At 44.9% G+C, this 18,218-nt stretch overlaps 1 protein-coding gene across 1 annotated transcript; it reads left to right on the forward strand.

Moving 5' to 3' along the window:
- The first annotated feature begins 1,513 nt into the window (after nucleotides 1-1,513).
- On the forward strand, nucleotides 1,514-5,778 carry irx1a (iroquois homeobox 1a). The gene is made up of 4 exons (XM_057045809.1): nucleotides 1,514-2,086; nucleotides 3,029-4,121; nucleotides 4,404-4,479; nucleotides 5,268-5,778. The coding sequence occupies exons 1-4, from the start codon at nucleotides 1,844-1,846 to the stop codon at nucleotides 5,341-5,343; spliced, it is 1,488 nt and encodes a 495-aa protein (XP_056901789.1). The 5' UTR covers nucleotides 1,514-1,843; the 3' UTR covers nucleotides 5,344-5,778.
- Nucleotides 5,779-18,218: the final 12,440 nt, after the last annotated feature.

Here is an 18,218-nt window from a genome sequence, read left to right on the forward strand (position 1 = left end):
TATTGTTGCAAATATCAAATCCTTATCCCAGTATGCAATTCTTTCTCCATCTATCAACAGTGATCCCTGTTTATTTCAATTTAGAGACATTTTCCTTTCTCCCACCTCCTCCTGCTCTATAAGCCCACCACAACAATCATATTTAACACCCCCCACAGACACACACACACACACACACACACACACACACACACACACACACACACACACACACACACACGCACGGGTTATCACAATTGCCATTCCTCCCCTCCCTTCTGATGTGTTACCCAGATTACCATCAGTGCCCCTCAGATATTTTGAACAGATCCTCGGCGCTCGGCAATATCCACTCGCAGCCATCTGCTGCAGATCGGAATCTAGACTGACTTCTCGGGCTTCAGTCGTTAAGGCATTAAATCAAGATCTACGGAATAACCCCCCTCCTAACCCCCTGACTCGGGACGCGGGTTTATATCGCCCAAGACGCCGAATCAAATAAAAAATAAAGTGTTAAAACACGAACTGGCCCCCATCACGCGTGGTTATGTCAAGAAAGAGTGAGGTTAAAGTCCAGCAATGTTGCTCTTTTTTTCCGAGGTTGAGGAGGCTGTGGGTCTATAGGCCTACAGATATAAATACAATTAAAGAAGGTTCTTTTCAGTGATAGCAAAATTGTGGTCGGGGTTCCGTAATTTGGTGTCTTCGTGTTTGGAATACATTGTTGTTCCAGTGGAGATTTGTGAGGATTTATGACATCACACGCTAGATGACGAAACATTTAAATAAATTATTCGAATATTAAATATTAGTCCATTGATGTCCGATGCTATGGTCATTTATGAATAGGTTCAATAGGTATATCTTCAGTGAGTGGTGCTGGAAAAACTCGAATTGGTTTTTAGTATTTAGGGGGAAAAAGTTGCGACTTTCAACAATAAACCTTTTAATCAAAGTCTCCAAAACAGATTGTTATGCTGTTCCACGATGAAGGCATAAAATAGTATCTTAAATATTCAATTCTTAGGGAAAAATGTAATGCAAAATACATCCTTTAATTTCAGTAAACACTGTAATTTATTTTTTTCCTTTTTTTAAAAATGAGGAGCATTTTTGTGATTCGGAGTAATTTCCAATAAAACAACACTCTCCTCTCCCTTTAACTGAACACGAACAGTTCCGCGGAGCGGCTCTTTCCGCCCTCATTTGTAATTTCTAATATTATTTAATCTATTCAAAGTAAGTTCCTTCCTGTGATGGGTTTACTTCCCCCTGTGTCGGACAGCTGTAAAATCGTGTCGACAGGTTGTCATACAACAATCAAAGCCTTCGGTGAATGGACCAAATGCTTGAACATTTAACATACAATAACTCCAAACAAGGAGAGAGAGTGAGGGGGACCAGAGAGAGAGAGAGAGGGAGAGACAGAGAGAGCGAGAGAGAGAGAGGGGGGAGAGAGAGAGCTATCCAATGCGCTCTGTCTATATTCACAGCACCACGTTGCTCCAAACGAGGAGGAGCTTGCAGGCTCAAGTAGGGGATGCCAATCAAAGCATCAACTTCAAATTGTATCTGAGAGATCAGCCTGGAGACCTCAGGGCCAGGCGCGTCAGTCGGAGCGCAATTGTTGATCAGATCACATCCAGCGGACTTTTGCAAAAGAAAAGAGAGGAAGCAGAGATTTAAGAGCGGCTTGTTTTGACTGCATGCTTGTAGTCGCGGTGACTTTGGCTTAAATAGTTTCCCTTCCGCATCTCCAGGGTTTCCTTTTCCCCTTTTCCTCGTATATATATATTTTTTCTTTTTCTTTTTTGCACACAGTTTTGTTGGACGACTACTGCTGTGCGGCAGTTCCGCAGTGGAGATGTCGTTCCCGCAGCTTGGCTACCCTCAGTATTTAAGTGCCTCCCAGGCGGTGTACGGCAGCGACAGACCGGGAGTGCTCACGCCTTCGTCCCGGGGAGGAAGCACTGAAATCGGGGGAAGTCCTTCTGCAACCGCAGCGGCGGTTACGTCGGTGTTGGGCATGTACGCCAGTCCTTACGCACACAACTACAGCGCTTTTTTACCTTACACCAGCGCGGATTTGGCTCTTTTCTCACAAATGGTGAGTAGAATTTATGAGGACGGTGCACGGATGATTGTGTAAATGCCGCTGGGGGGGAAAGACGCATTGGTTCCTCTCAAATCGAAAACTCCTTAAAATTCATTTAATGAGCTCCCTCTCTGCTTAGCTTTAATTCTTAAATATTTTATATTTTATTTCCTTGATTTTGTGCATGTCTGCCTTCAGTTAAATATATGCAATAACTTTGACGGGAATGTCCGAAAAAAAATAAAATTAAAATAACGTGACAATTAGAATAAGCACGAGGCAGAATCCAGATTAAAGTATTTCAGTGGCAAAGTTTTGTGTGTAATAATGTAGCATTTAAGAGAATAACATAACATCTCTGTCAATAAAGCCAAATAAATGCTGCATGGCATAATCTCCAGCCTTTAACGCCAGTCGGTAAACAGGCAGCAAGGCTGCACATTCATAGAATGGTAGTTTTACAGCCACATGACTCTGAAAACTTGTCAAAACACCATTTGATGAGACCAACTGGGAGGGCAAAATAGTGCACCAGAAAGTGCCCTCCGCGTTAAAGTGTCCAAATCACAGGTTCGGTTCTAAACCCGAGTGTTTGCATGATGTCTCCTGAGAACTCTTCAGAGGAGAGGCACGATTGGAAAAGTTCGGCCTTCCTAAAAACCCGGCTCTGACACACTTGAGGAATGCAGGGGAGAGTTCGTCAGGCGTGACAGCAATGACGCGCTGAAAAGTTTAATGGAAATGCTGATAAAAAAATAAATAAGAAAACATCTGGTTTGAGGTGTGCAGAAGCCTGGACGTGCCTCAGCTGCTGCTGGGTCTTGACATGGGAATTTTACATTTGTTTAAACTACAGATACGATCGCGTAATTGTAATAGTTGTCAGTGAATGAGAAAGTGTCTGGCCTCTGTTTCATGTGCTGCAGTTATTAAATACTATCTTTTACTCTGAAGGGATCCCAGTATGAACTCAAGGACAGCCCCGGTGTCCACCCTGCCAGCTTCGCGGCCCACACGGCCCCGGCTTTTTATCCATACGGCCAGTTTCAGTACGGGGACCCGGCCAGGCCCAAAAACGCCACCCGGGAGAGCACCAGCACCCTGAAGGCATGGCTCAACGAGCACAGGAAGAACCCGTATCCGACCAAAGGGGAGAAGATCATGCTGGCCATCATCACCAAGATGACCCTGACGCAGGTCTCCACGTGGTTCGCCAACGCCAGGAGGAGGCTCAAGAAGGAGAACAAGATGACGTGGGGCGGTAGGAGCAAAGACGGCGAGGACGGGAACCTGTTCGGCAGCGGGGACGAGGCGGAGAAAAACGAAGACGAGGAAGAGATCGATCTGGAGAGCATCGATATCGACAAGATCGACGACAACGACGGGGATCAGAGCAACGACGACGACGACGATAAGTCAACGGAGGGCAGCAGGGAGCACAGGGGGGGCGCGGTGGGGGGCGCGGAGTTGGACAGCTTGGAGAGAAGACGGGCCTTCGCCCTGCAGGCCCACGAGGCCTTTGACAAATCGAAGAGCGCAATTTCAGTTCACCCAGGGAGTAAAGAGAACCCGGACGGCAACAACAACACCCGAGTTCTGTCCCCCGACAGACCCGGAAACTTTCCGCTACCATCCAGCATCAAGCCCAAAATCTGGTCGTTAGCAGAAACCGCGACGTCCCCCGACAGTTCGTCCCAGAAACCGACGTCCCCCTGCAACCCGGCGTCCACCACGCACTCGTCGGCGCCTCCTCACCAGATCCAGGCCCATCCGGCCTTCCTGCCCAGCCACGGACTTTACACATGCCAGATCGGGAAGTTCCACAACTGGACGAACGGCGCTTTCCTGGGCCAGAACTCTCTGCTGAACGTGAGGTCGTTTCTGGGAGTAAACCAGCACCACCACCACCATCACCACCACCACGGCCACCACCTGCCGACCCAGCAGCAGCAGCCGACTTCGGTGGTGGTGTCCCCGGTAGCAGCTGCTGCAGCGCTCAGCGTCGACAGCAAGGCCTCGCCAGAGACGCACAGTCCAAAGCACATAGGTGAGAGCTCTGGTGGCGCACGGGCACGCGCAAAACCCGCCACAAGCACAGGGAGCGTTTGCCACAACAAACACGGCTTCGATTGTGTCGCGTTAATCTTATATTTGCTTCTTTAACGTGCATAATTCAATAGCAAAACAGCGCGCACGCTCCTTCCAGGCTGCACTGGAACCCATTATTTCCTCACATACACTCAGTTTTACGCGAAACAAATAAAATAAATTCGAAAAAAATGCAACTCATGCTTTTGTTTTAAATGTTTATTTCGTTGTGGTTTTTTAGAGCACGAAAATGGTGTCAGATCCGATTCGCCTCCCTCGCAGACCCTGAAGTCCCCCTTCAGACCCATCCACGACAGGTAAGACACCTTTTCTGTCGCTCTGCTTTTTCTTTTGGCTGCAAACACGCTGGGAGGCGATTTTAATTATTGAAGGTTGTTAAAGTAGAACTCAGAGCCATGCCGGATGATTCCACGTTCACTTCTGTAGCTGCTGTAAAATGCTGTGTTTACGGGGAAAGAATAAAATCAAACACCTGAAGAGGTTTAATTGAACGAAATTTCCTTTTCACGCATCGCGGGTTTCCCCCACTATGAATGAAAATTTAAATAATAAAACCACAAAGTAAAAATGAAAAGACAGTTTGTTTTGCGGGTGACAGGGGTCTTGACTCCCATCCCACTCCCCCTTTAATTCCTCCCCTCTGGGGAGAGTGTGGCTACTTATCAAGTCACAGAGTAAAACGGACTCTGTCTGGGCTGTGTGCTTTCCCTAAAGACCCCTGGGAGCCCCGGAGCCCAGGGGAGCACTCTCACCGAAGAGGGGGGAAAAGTTTCCCTCTGCTTGGAGCATTAGAAAACCATTTTCAAACATTTCCTACACGATGTTGGATAAATTATAAATAGCACACAAAGGTAACAACCATTTAAAAAAAATCACGCAGGGGCAAAATTCAATCATCTTATTTTTATTGGTATTGTTTTTATTAATAATAATAATTATAATAAGTATTATCAGAGAGAACGAGGGGGTCAGACTGCAATCTGTTTCAAATCCAAACAGTCCGGACTTTCTGAGATGCCTGATTGAAACCCGCTGTCCAAACACGGCGGGAGTATTTATCTATGATATTTCTGTATTATTCCAGATCCTCTCTGCTCTCCAGCTCTCGGAGCCCGCAGGACGCCACGCAGCGGGTTCTCACTGCTCTCTCCTCGGCTTGATCAAGACTTTTTTTTCCCTTTTTTTTCGTGCTTAAAAAAATAGGGGCGAGAAAAAGGACTTTACACTTCCTAAACGGACAATGAGAAATAATAATGCAGCGTAGCATTCAGAGTCAGAACAAATGGCGTCATTTGTTAATATCCTGTGGATGGATGGATGATTCCCTCTATTGTTGTGTAGCCTATAATCGCGCCTATAATGTTACTCTGTCTTTCTCCACTTTGGCCAGACAGGCTGGGACATTTTCCTAGGCTTTTTACTTTATTATAATTATTTTTATTATTATGATAATTATTATTGTCTCTACTCTTGTGTTTTTTGGTGTCGTTTCTTTAATGTAAATACCAAGTGATTTAAATTTGTATATAGGAAGCGTTGAATGAATTTGTCCAGATCGTATATTTTGCCTAATAAACTAAAGAAATTATAGAAAATCAGTTTTCGCGGCGCATTATTATTATTATTATTATTATTATTATTATTATTATTATTATTATTATTATTATTATTATTATTATTATTATATGATCTTGAACCGGGGTGGGAGGGGGGGCAGAAATACAGCTTGGCTGTGTGTAAGCCGCCTTAATTTTATTCCAGTTCGGGAGGGAAGCAGCGTGGACGCATTGAGGTGCTAATAAGTGTCCAGATGGTTGCTGGTGACAGAAAATGGACAGGAGCAGCTGGGAAGGTCATTAAGTAATAATATGGAAACGCCCAGTCCAAACAAAATCAAATGGTTAAAATCTAATCTGTCAGAGAAAGAAGTCGATTCCGAGATAAATTATTAATTTTTCTTTTTTTTTTTTTTTTGGTCGTTTCTAGGTGGAGGGGGGAGAAGAAGGAAGGGGATCCCACTGTCGGGGTCGCTGTTTTTGGGGGGTCTGTGTCTGTTCTGATGCTGATAATGATCATTTGCTTATAAAAAGGGGGCTTTTTTGCTTCACATTCGCAGACCAAACGCAAATATTGATTTACAACATGGAGTCGAATAGAATTCAATCATCATCAGGAAAAAAGACAGCATAATTAGCTGTGATCACATGGATATATTTTTCACCTCTTTATTTCGAATTCACAGCAATTGTTATTTTCATAATTTGATCTCCTTTAATTCATTTTTAATGTAATCGCGTTGTTGTTCGTTTCAACAGGAAGCTTCTAATTTTTGAAACCGTGACATGAATCGTAACAAAAGAAAACATTTGTCACATGATTTCGGTCTTCTGTTTTAAATAGCAGTAAAATGCAAAATGAGATGTTCTACTGGGTGAAGTATTCCAAACTGGGCAGCCTGAACGGAGCCTGTCTGTTCTGCAATATCACAGCGACCTCTATAGGCCGCTGTGCTGCTGCGGGGGGTGGAAAACGACTTCTACTCACCGTGGAGCCATAAATCACATGGAAATATTGTTAAGATAACTGTATTATCACGTACAATAGAGCCTGCTGTGTACTTTACAGCTTGATTTGCACCACTACAATCCAACCGGAATTAATAGAAGAATGAAACATAGTTAAACGAGATTATTCACAGGATAAATACACACCTATATTATATTGTTGAGAGAAAAGCCGCGGTTAATTTTGGGACTAAATTAAGGCACCATTTTGCAAAAATTGATGCAACGTGCAAAGGGCAAAAGGGTGGATTTTTTTAAATTTTATTTTTAAATGCTGGGTAAACATTGACCACCGGCTGATTTTGTGTGGCAGAGGGAGAAGTCTGCGCGCACCAATCCGTGTCAGCCATCCGCTAAACAGTCACGCAGCGGAGCAAAAATTAACAAAGGTCGCCAAAGGTTCTGTGGGCGGGAACGGGGTCACAAATTTACATCACGACTGGAGCATGCTCATATTTTTAATTTGTCTGCGCTCACATATATTTTTAAATAAAATACAGTCTCTTTTTGAGGAAAAAATATTACTGATAAATGGTTGCATTAAAATATCGTTTCCATTAAGACGCATGAAAACGTGTCAATTCCAGTTGAGCTAAAAGTCATTAATGATTCTCATATTAAGTCAGAACGAGGTTAAAAAGGCAGGTGCGTAGATTCCGAACCGCCCTCCTCTCTCCGGCGCTCCGTATTTGCATGACATCCTCTCATGAGCTGGCTTTTGGGGGGCTAAAAATTAAATAACCTCTCGGTGTCCCGTTTATTCCTTTTGTAGTGGAGCAGCGTGAGTTTAGCTCGCTGCGGGCCATAATATTATATACAAAATTATTCATTTAGCGAGTGGATGTACAGCGAATTGTCTAATGCGTAATGAGCGGGGCTGCAGCTGATAATTAGGCTGTCACTTGCAGCCATTTTCTTCCCCACATGCCACATGGGGGGGGGGGGGGGGGGGAGGACCATGAAATAATAAAAGAGCTGAAAAATGAATTAAATGTAAATATAGTGCTAACAATAATGCTCTGTGGGATTCCAGAGGTAAAGACACAATAATGTGTGCTCATTTAAACACTGCATAAGCAGTAACATGGTAATAGGCCAATTATTATTATTCATAGCTTTAAAGAGTTTAAAGGCATGATACAGGTGGTTATTAGCAGAAAGGAAGGAGAATTTAGTGCAGGAGCGCTGACGCCTTCTCAGGGACATGTAAATCATGACTCATGCGCGGACAATAAGTTGTTGACCCTGAAACAATTTAGCATTCTGTCACGGGCCGCGCCATCACACCAGCGCCTCTTTGTTGGGGAACAAGAGCCGTCTTCCCCCTGCAACTGAGACGTGTCACACCGTGGCTGTCCATTCATTTTAGAGTGAGTGTGTGTGTGTGTGTGTGTGTGTGTGTGTGTGTGTGTGAGGGTTGGGGGGGCAGCTGACTGCAAAGGGAGGAAAGTTTATCACTGTCTTGTCTCTTTTGGCAGAAGCAGGCTTTCCTTGCAACAGACTCGACCCCCTCGTAGTCCAACAGCACCAATGTCTTCGCCTCTTCCTGTTCTTTACAAACCCCTACCCCCCCCAACCACCACCACCCACAACACCCCCCCCCCCCTTTCCTGCGCCTCCATTCAACATCTCTGTTGTCTTTCCCCGAAGATGCCCGCCCATATCTGTGGCCCTCTAATCCATTTATCTAGCCTCACGAGCGCGGCGCTGGTCGGTCGACGGCACAAAAGCCTCTTTGGCCTTCTGAGGGGAAACAACAACAAGCAATAACAAGGTGGCGGCGGCGCCGGCAACACTGGGCCACCATTGAACCCAGCCGACTGCCCTCCCTGTTTCAGCAGCCCAAAGGCGGTGGAAGGGATGGAAGGCCAGCTCACAGACTTTCTTCATTCCAGTCGCCTCAGATGACTGTAGGACACGATTCCTGCCACAGGAAGAGGTTTGGATGATTCGGTTGCAAAAGGAAAACAGAGGCTCCCGGCACAGCTACGCTCCAACACAAATAGCAACACGAACCTGGTACTTGCATGACAACTGGTTGGATGGATGGCTGGCTGGCTGGCTGGCTGGCTGGCTGGCTGGCTGACTCGCTGCCTGTTCAGCAACAACCTCGCAAAACTCGACAACCCCAGCAGACCCCCACTGACAGAAAAAGCTGGCGTGGCACAGAGACACCCTGGAAATAAACCGAGGCTATGGCTCGTGTTTTCCTGCCTCCCTTTCATGTCGGCCACTCAAAGCAACATTCTTGGGTTTTGATCGGCTAAGAAAGAGAGAAAGATAACAAGGTGAGGCGGGGGGAACGCCGGAGTAAACTTTTTGCCCCCCCCCCCACCTCCATGTCTCACTCGAACATTCTTTCTGACTCTGAGTGAAGAACACAGGAGCTCTTTCACTCCACCACGGTGAGGACAATATGCCTATTTGGATCCCCCTCTCAAAGCACCGTGCCAAATATTGGGGCACTAATTAGCCGGCCTAATCTAGAAATATTATCCTCAAATCTCAGATATCCTTACTGAGATGCTCTATTTTGAGAGCCCTCAGCTGAACATGGAGGTTCATTATTGTCTTGTTTGCTACATGTTGGTAGATCAAAGATGTTTCTCTGTGTCTGTTGTTGTTTAAAGGGCATTGACAGGCTCCAATGTGCACACACACACACACACACACACACACACACACACACACACACTTGTACTTATATCTTTGTTAAGACAGTGCATTAACTAGATCCCTACCCTAAACAACACAATCCCCTCACCTTAACACTTATCCAAACACTAACCAAAACCCAATTCCAACTTCAACCTTTAAACCATGTCTTAACCCTCCGACAGTCCTTTGAAGTTGTGAGGACCGGTCAAAATGTCCTCACTTTGCTAGTAGAATGAGTATTTTTCTACTCAATATGTAGCAAATATAAGAACACACACAGGCGCGTGCACTTGTGTATTCCTGTTCCATTAATGACTCTGCAAAATAATTAAAGCCACTCTGAGTGGAGGATTGGTGCAGAGCCACATCTACCAGAATAGAACACACACACGAACACACACACACACACACACATGCTGCATACACATTCTCAGTGCAGCCTGTTGGAGGATCAGAAATGTTTCGCCTTAATTATCCTTCAGTATGGATCATGTTCTTCAGGAGGGACGAGTAATGATGGGGGTATTTATAGTCACCCATTCTCTCCCTGTAATTACACACCCTTCAAAAATTGGGAGTTTTTACATTTGCCGTGTGTTTGAAAACGTAAATGAGACAGACGACCACTGTTGTCGGATTCACTTTGAAGTGAATTCCCCACCCCGAACCCGATCCAATAGAAAGTTTGACTCTTTCTTTCTGTGCAGAAACTTTCTTTCTTTTGGTCTCAGCTAACTTTTCGGTCTTTTTGCAGCAAAAATGAGCGTTTCCGTGAAACATCACAAGAAACTCTTTGCTTAAAATGGCAGAAAATCTTAAGCATGTCAAGTTTTACCTTTGACTGATTTGCTGAGGCTTGAGCAGATATTTTAAGACCGTGTGTATGTGCGTGTGTGTGTTTAATAATAAAACGCAAGTCGACATGGCAAAGGAGCCAAAGGGCCCCGTGCCCCCTTCTTCCTGTCTGCACAGATATCTCCGCAGCGTCAGATAATAAAGTCTGATTCTGCCGGCCTCTTTTTTGATGTGATGCCATTGTGGTTTGGGCTAATTCCAGGGAAGGGGGGGAGATGCAGGAGGGGAGAGCTCGGCCATCTGAAGTGTCGTTGTGCAGCTGTGGCTGGAGTGCAGGAATTTCCATTCAGGAGAGGATGCGTTTCTCTGAACGCTTGCCGCAACATGTGCACGGCAGAAGGTGCGATCAAATGGAGCGTGCCGGTTCATGCGAAATCTCTCCTCTCTCTTTTCAGCCATCGTCTCTTTTCCTGCAGCCGTCAATCTCACATTCCTTCTTTTGTGTCAAGACCTTATTTTATTGATTTGAAAATATACGAGGAGCGAGATTTAACACCTAACAAAGATTAATAATTAGATTATTACATCACAGCTGGGCTGAAATCAGTGTAGGGCAACGTTTTAACAGCTGAATGCCTTACAGATATTTAACTATAATGGTATTTGTGGCTAAATTCATGTATCCGGACTTACATTTCCAATTTCCAGTCTAATGCCACCACCCTGCATGAGTTATGAATAATTTCCAGATGGGAAACCCAGTATCTGCTCAAGCCTTCATCGCCTTGTCCACAGCAGACAATTACATTGTCAGAAGCTGTCACCTCGTGTGCGGCAGCCAGCGCACCGACTGGCGGCTCACCTGAAACACAGGAAGAGCGAGACGAGAGCACAATATGTCGGAGCGATCGCTTCTCACGCGCGGACCTGAACTAAACCGGGCCGGACCGCCTCGCAGTGATACCTTTCCCCTTTGCTTGAACTGGAGGCTCTGTCTTCACGCCTGCTGTTCCCCCCCACATGGTGCAGCATGTAATCTTATCCAAGACACATGGGGTAGGACACCATTTCGACAGGAGATGGACGTGCCAAATAATAGCTGCTAAACTATCCTGCGCGCACCTGCAGAATTACATCTGAGAAGTCCTCAGCTTTGGGTTGAATGGGACAGCCAATAGAAATATGTTTTCAATAAAAGGTCTTGAAATATGAATGAAAAAAAATACACAATACACAAGCGTCTCCTGGAATATATGCAATATAAAGGCATTTTCAGAGGCAATTGGGATGTTACAGGTAGCCAAATATAGTCTTAAAAATGAAAGAACTGACCTAAATATTGAGTTTTGGTTTAACACAGCATGGAACATTGGTCAATCTTGTTTTTGAAAATGATCCTCATGTCTTTTAGCTTAAAATCATTGAACCTAAGACCATCCGTAACCCCAAACTGAAAGACATCACAAACTATTATTGTAACTACTGTCTCTGCCACCGACATGCTGTACATGTAATCTATGTCATCAAAGGAACATTTTTTCCCCGTTAACCAGGGGGCTCAGTTTCCATTCTGAAAATCTCGAGATCAACAGACATTAATACTGAGACAAAAAAAGTCCCGCGTAGGCATATAATATGTATGAGCTCTCTTATTGAGACCATGTGAATCACATGAACAAAGCATTTTTTTATGGCAAATCTTGTTTGCATCAAAGTTTAAAAATACGCGTCCACATCTTGAGGACATGCCGTCACGTTCTCCCTGTGATCTGTTCGGGCACATCTGTGGCCAATACTGTCTAGCATGTGGTCAGCCGCTTTATCTCTGCTCCAGCGTGCAGGAACAATGGAGAAGACCCTCGACTGATGGACTTCAAACGCGTGCAAATGTACGTAGGCAGTGTAAATGAATGCAACCACGCGCAATTTGGAGGCATTTGATCCATGGCATATACTCTCAACCATGCATACAACACACCCTCAGAGGAGGTGGCCAAACAATGTATGCATTTTAATGAATCATCCTATCAAATGCACATACAAGCACAGGCAAAAGCACAATAAACACCTGAAATGCAAAATTCTTTGCTAGATCTAAGTCGCGTTTTTGTGTTGGGCTCTAGCCTACAGTTGCAAATCCAAAGCCAGATTTTTGCATCCGCCCGATCAGTGTTAGCTTTAGATTGAACAACACTTAAGCAGTTATTACCGTTACACACCGGGCTTCTGCTGTAAATACGTATGTGTCAGCTTAATCGCTGTACACTTTGCCAAAAGAGTGGATATCTTTCCAATTTAAAAATTTCATAAGCCTGTTAATCCGTGCATAGCCAGTGTGTCCTTCCATCCCAGCAATCTACAGCCTGTGCCGCTGGGCTACTGCGCAGGCAAGAAAATAAAATCAAAACAGTGAATGGTGCTTTGCCTTTTAACTAAGATTAGTACAGTTCTGATGCACAGCGACTTTTAAAATATGTGTCAAAGCTGTTGGAATGCCAGCAGTTGGTAAGGGGTGGAAGCGGTGCTGGCATGGACGATTGGAAGTTCCAAGTCTTCAGCAGGCCTCACACCCCCCATGTGTGTTATTGGCTGGACCACAATTGCAATCATTGGGAAAAAAGAGGGAGAAAAGAGTAGCCAAGAATGGAAGAGGAGATGGAGAGATAGCGGGACAGAGGAAAAGTTCGGTGACTCGATCATTTCTCCTACCAAGGACGGGACCTTGATTGACCAGCTGCCTTGCTCACCCTCCCCTCACTCTCTCTGCTTCCTTGTCATCTCACTCTCCTTCCTTGGGAAAGCACTCGCTGGGAAGGATCTTTACGGACTCCTGGGCCTGTCGGCGATTCTGGGGCTCCTTAAAAAGCTGCCAGTTTAACAGCTGTGTGTACAGACTGGGCCCTGGATGAAGCACTGGGAAGTTGCGGGGCTCACACCATAGGGTGAAGTCTTTATGAGGGACCCTCCTGCGTGGCGGTTGCTGCTGGGGCTGTTAATTGGCCCACTCTGAAGTCCTGTATATCTGCCCTTTATAATCCAGGCGCAGGCGAGGCAGCAGGGAACACCAAACGTTTATCCAGCGCTCAGGCGCTGTACAATCTCTGCTCCCAACACCCCCCCGTTCAACAAGTTGTTTTGATAGTGTTGGAGCACATGTGTTACAGGCGTGACTAAACGCACGATTTTACCGAGTACGATGAAACATCATAAATCACGAAATAATGAAAAACACGGCCCGCGCATAACTTTTATATATGAGCTAATCTTCTGAGAAGCTACCAGCCTAACCGCGAGCAGCTCGTCCCTGACGCACCATGTGAGGAAAGTAAACAAACGGGTCCAACTAAAGACCCCAGGACGCCATTTCCTTCTCAGCTGTGTTTTCTCTTCTAGTGTGTGTGTGTGTGTGTGTGTGTGTGTGAGTGTGTGAGTGATGTTATTTCTGACCACAATCATTATGTTACTTTTCAAATCTTCCCATGGATTTTATTTGTTGACGTGTTTTTCAAAATTAAAGCATCAATATATGACACCTGAGAGTTTTCTTTTTACTCTTTCCATGTACTCGAAGCACTAGGATTATGAAACAAGGAATTCTGTCCGAATATAAATGTCAGCATGCTTCTTGTGACAAACTGAAAAAAGGAGACACTTATTCTGACCAAGAAAGACTCAAAACTAAATGAGTCCGTGAAGCCGAGAGTGATGATGAACTGCAGTCACAGACCCTGAGGGACTGTCATGGAGAGGAAAGAACAAACTTACATGGATATGACTTTAATCTAAATTAATTAGAAGACAATAGCTTTCAGAATTGCCCTAATTCCAGTTACTTGAGTAATTATCAAATGTCGATGCAGTTTCAAAATCGCTGAAAAACATTAGCATTACCCAAAACCAGCTGCAAAATTCTAATGTAAAATAAAAATAAAAATGTAGATCTTAATAATAATAATATACAGAAAAACCCTTTAGCTTCTGTGGAGTTCTGTGGATTTTTTTTTCTCCAATGTAGCTTCCTTAATTTCCATCTTCTGATTCTTTTTCCAAAGCTACACAATGTAAATATATGAAGAATTATCCTAAATTCGAAAGCTTTAAAAGCAGGTGTGCAGCATTCATTTCAGATCATCTAACTGCACACTTCACGGGAACACCAGGAGCCACGGTTCAAGCTCCCATGAAAATAAAATAAATCCTTCAACACTGCGGTGACATCAGTGCTGAGTCAGTCTATGACGTCAGTGTGTTACGCACATCTGGAGTCGCCTTCACCCAGAAGACCAGCAGGTAGAATCCAGCATGAGGAAAAGCAAGATGCCTTCCAGCTTTTGTCTAAAAGAGCGCGCCGTTAAAGAAAAGCCGCGATGGAAGAGAAGACACCAGACGAGTCGCGGGAACCTGCCCGTGAACCTTCGCACTGAGATTTTGCTCATGTGACAAATTGATTTATTCAGCCACATCCTCTTCCAGTTATTGCTGCACATGATGCACAGATGAAAGTCTTTATAAAAGCCAGCCATCAGCACATACCGGCAGATGACATGGATGGCTGGAGACAGTAGATATGGTGAGTGGCCCCATAACAGCAGAAAGAGAGTCCAGCGACAACCAAAAAACAAAAACCAAAGCATGATTAAAAACTGAAAGAATTATAAATAAGAAAGCAAAACCAAAAAGAAATGGTTGAAAAAAAGGGTGATAGCAGGAGAGGACAGGGGAGGATAGAGCAGCGGGAGATTTAGGGCAGATGAGGAGCCCATGAGGTCGCCACATGAGCTCCAGATTAACCACAATCCTCTAAATGGAGACAAACATACGCCAGCGTCTCCTGTTGGCCTTCCACGGACGCCCCTAAACGATTGTAAACATTAGTTTTCAAAAAAAAAGGGGAGGGCTCCCCGGGGCCACTTCTGTGCACTGGGTCCCACTGTCTCAGCCGCGGTGCGAGATAATCACCAACAGATAATGTTTGGTTAGAGCAGACATTTCTGAGGGCCGAATTTACCGCTGATCCTGAAGGCAGCGCGTCTCCAACAAGCTCTGGCAAACGCCTGAAATGTCCACGTTGTAAAACGGGAACGTGTGGAGGATGAGCTGTGTGTTGCTTTACGTTTGCGGTTTCCCTGGAACTGATCCCCCGTCATTACCGAGGACAGGACCCCGACTCTTACAGCACATTTGTACGACTTAAAAACCAGGCAATATGGTCTGAGGTCAAACTGAGAAGTGATATATATATATATAATGTATATATAGGAAAGGGGGTATATGCGAGGCACTTAGGACAATATTTTTAAAAGCAGAAGATAGATCACCTTTACAGATTCCTTCATAATTGCATATGTAAATATTTTAAGTTTGTATAAATCTTATAAATCATACATTAAAGGAAAATTGTGCGTCCCAGAAAAGATGAGCCATACATCACTCGTGGGTAATACGTTGTTTTTTTGTCTCTTTATTTGTAGCTATAAATATGGAAAAAATAAATACTAATAAATTAGGAAATGAAGTAGATGAAGCACGGGAGCATATTTCCCCAGAATATCCATTGTTGTTTAGACTTTCATGTCACTGGTCTCTGAAGAACTCCGCGTTGCCTCGAACCAACTAATTATTTACCAGATTTGACACCAAACAAATCCAACCTCTCCGAGTTTACGTTAAACAGGCCGCGGTGCGCTGGCGTTCCTCACAGATGAAACCTCGCATGTGTCACGTCGAGCGCGCCTCCTTTTGTGGCATGTTTTCATCCCTCAAGCGCTACTTTACTCTGTTTGAAGTCTCATTTATTTTACCTACGTACGGGGCTTCAGAATTGATTAGGCCTTTTGTGCAAACACCCATGGCGCTGTGTTGGCGTTGCACAGGCCCAAGGAGGAGAGCTCCTTCCCATCTGAGTCATTAAAGGCATAGCTCGTCCTGACATTATTGCCGTTTCCAAGTTTCCCCCGAAGGAATACAAGAGGAAACCAAATGTAAACAAAGCAGACATGTGAAAGGAGATATTTAATTCAAACTTTCACATTGAAAATGGAAACCTGGGCTTTGTTTACATTTGCCTCCCGCGGGACCGCTAACACTTGTGCCCCGACGTTTAATTGGTCCACCGGCGGAGCGTCCGCAGCTGCTTAAGGTCACTTGGAAAATACAAAACTGCAGATGTATCCGATGTACGTGTGCGGTCTCCGTTCAGAAATGAACCTGAAAGCTGAAGATGGACAGAACATCAGTTCTTGCGGTCCGCTCCAAGGAAACAGGCACAGAAATGACTGCGATAACCCTGCCTTGTTACACACAAGCACGAAAACTTGAATTCAATAACAGCCTAATTAGATTACACCCTTTTACGTGTGACGCTGAACACAATCTCTCGTGTATTATTCTTGTTTTCATTTATGTTATATAGCGGTCGTAATTATTGTGCTAGTTAAAACCGAGATCGGGTTTAACGTCAGAATTTGTCCTGTGTATTTACAGAAACGGGGGCTCCTGTTATCAGGTCATGGGGAGTCACTGTTGGGGTCAAGAATTAATATCACCAGGTATTCAAGAACGTCAACAGACGAAGATTCGGACAGTCTGGAACGGTGGCCTGTCCAAACAATGAGGACATTGTTATTTTCGCCAGCCTGTTGACACAAGTCGTCGGGGACTGTATTATGTGGCTGGACAGCTGTTTCCACAAGAACTGTAAAGAGCGAAAGACGAGAAAGAAATGAATGTGTAAGCGTGATTACATTACCGAGTGTCCCGGGCAGCATACTGTAATCAAACAATTAGAGGGGAGCAATGTACTGGTGGACTACCGCTGCACCAGTCTGTCGGTGTCTCTCACTCCTGATATAAACACAATTACTGTTATTAGAGGATGCGATCAGGTTTCATGATTTGGCCTGTAAACATGCGAAGCGGAGGACATTTTCACAGGACCTCAGCGAAGCTCCAAAAGAGGAAGTTTCTCAAGTTGGCTGGTAGTTTGTTGCTGGAGGTTGAAGAGGGGGAGGGGGGCAGGATGGAGAGTCAACACTAGACCCATCACGATTTTGTCAGGGACACTTTGTTAGCCTAGAGAAAGAGTAGGAAAGAAAAGAGAGTTGAAGAAGAGATGGGGACCGTAGCAGCCCACTTGGCAGGCCGGCTCTGTCGGACAGATGTGCTTTAGGGGGTTGCATTGGTGGGATTCTGGTAGAGTCTCCAGTTTGTATTCATCCAAGATGGCCACAGTGGGGCTCTATGGCCAATCCATGCTGGAGGCCCTGGAACAGGGAGATCACGAAAGCTCGGGACAGTGTAGCACGACACGCACGCGCGCACACAAACACGCGGTGAGAGAAAAGGCTGGCGTCCCACAGGGCAGGGCTGAAAGCGACACCATGTTCAGCTGGTACGACATGATGAAAGTGAACTGGAACACATTGTGTCGGACTGCCAGGCGAAGGGACACAGCGTCTCCGATGATCTTTTTTAAGCATGAAGAAGTGTGTTTCTGTGTGAGTGTTTGTGTGTTTGTGTGTAAAGACTTACATTGTCAACCGGAGTTGTCATAGAAACTGTTGCCATGTAGCCGCTAATCGATTAGGCGACTTAAAGTCGCAGAGCATCTGACGGACGGCGAAGAAGCCCTGCAAAGTTCTGCTGTGAGCATGTGCAGATGTCCACCAAAGGATGTGAAGCCAGTTTTCCACAGTTTCAAATTCTCTGAAAACATATTCCAGACAACGACTGAATTAAATCTAAACATATTTATTGCACCATTAAATGCAGGTGACACTCTTGCACTTTCAGGATGTGCACTTTTACCGACGCTAATCATTTCAAAAGGTGAGTAAAACAAGAACACATCCATGAAAAATTGCTCTTATTCGATATTGTGCGGCAACATGTTGAAGCAATAAAGGCATCCCAAGCTAGTTTTACAATCTTGAGCACTGAGTCACACGTAAGCACTTGCCAGCAAGAGCACATCCCTCACCCACATGGATATACTTTGTGTCAGCCGTGTTTTGAGCAAG

Source organism: Takifugu flavidus, chromosome 10, assembly GCF_003711565.1.
Source record: "Takifugu flavidus isolate HTHZ2018 chromosome 10, ASM371156v2, whole genome shotgun sequence".
Lineage (NCBI taxonomy): Eukaryota > Metazoa > Chordata > Actinopteri > Tetraodontiformes > Tetraodontidae > Takifugu > Takifugu flavidus.

What these genes read in the sequence shown, in the direction of transcription:
- irx1a (XM_057045809.1), top strand. Translation starts at nt 1,844, where the DNA reads ATGTCGTTCCCGCAGCTTGGCTACCCTCAGTATTTAAGTGCCTCCCAG. An exon ending in TGGCTCTTTTCTCACAAATG is followed by an intron (nt 2,087 to 3,028) that starts GTGAGTAGAATT and finishes TTTACTCTGAAG; the next exon opens with GGATCCCAGTATGAACTCAA. An exon ending in TTCAGACCCATCCACGACAG is followed by an intron (nt 4,480 to 5,267) that starts GTAAGACACCTT and finishes GTATTATTCCAG; the next exon opens with ATCCTCTCTGCTCTCCAGCT.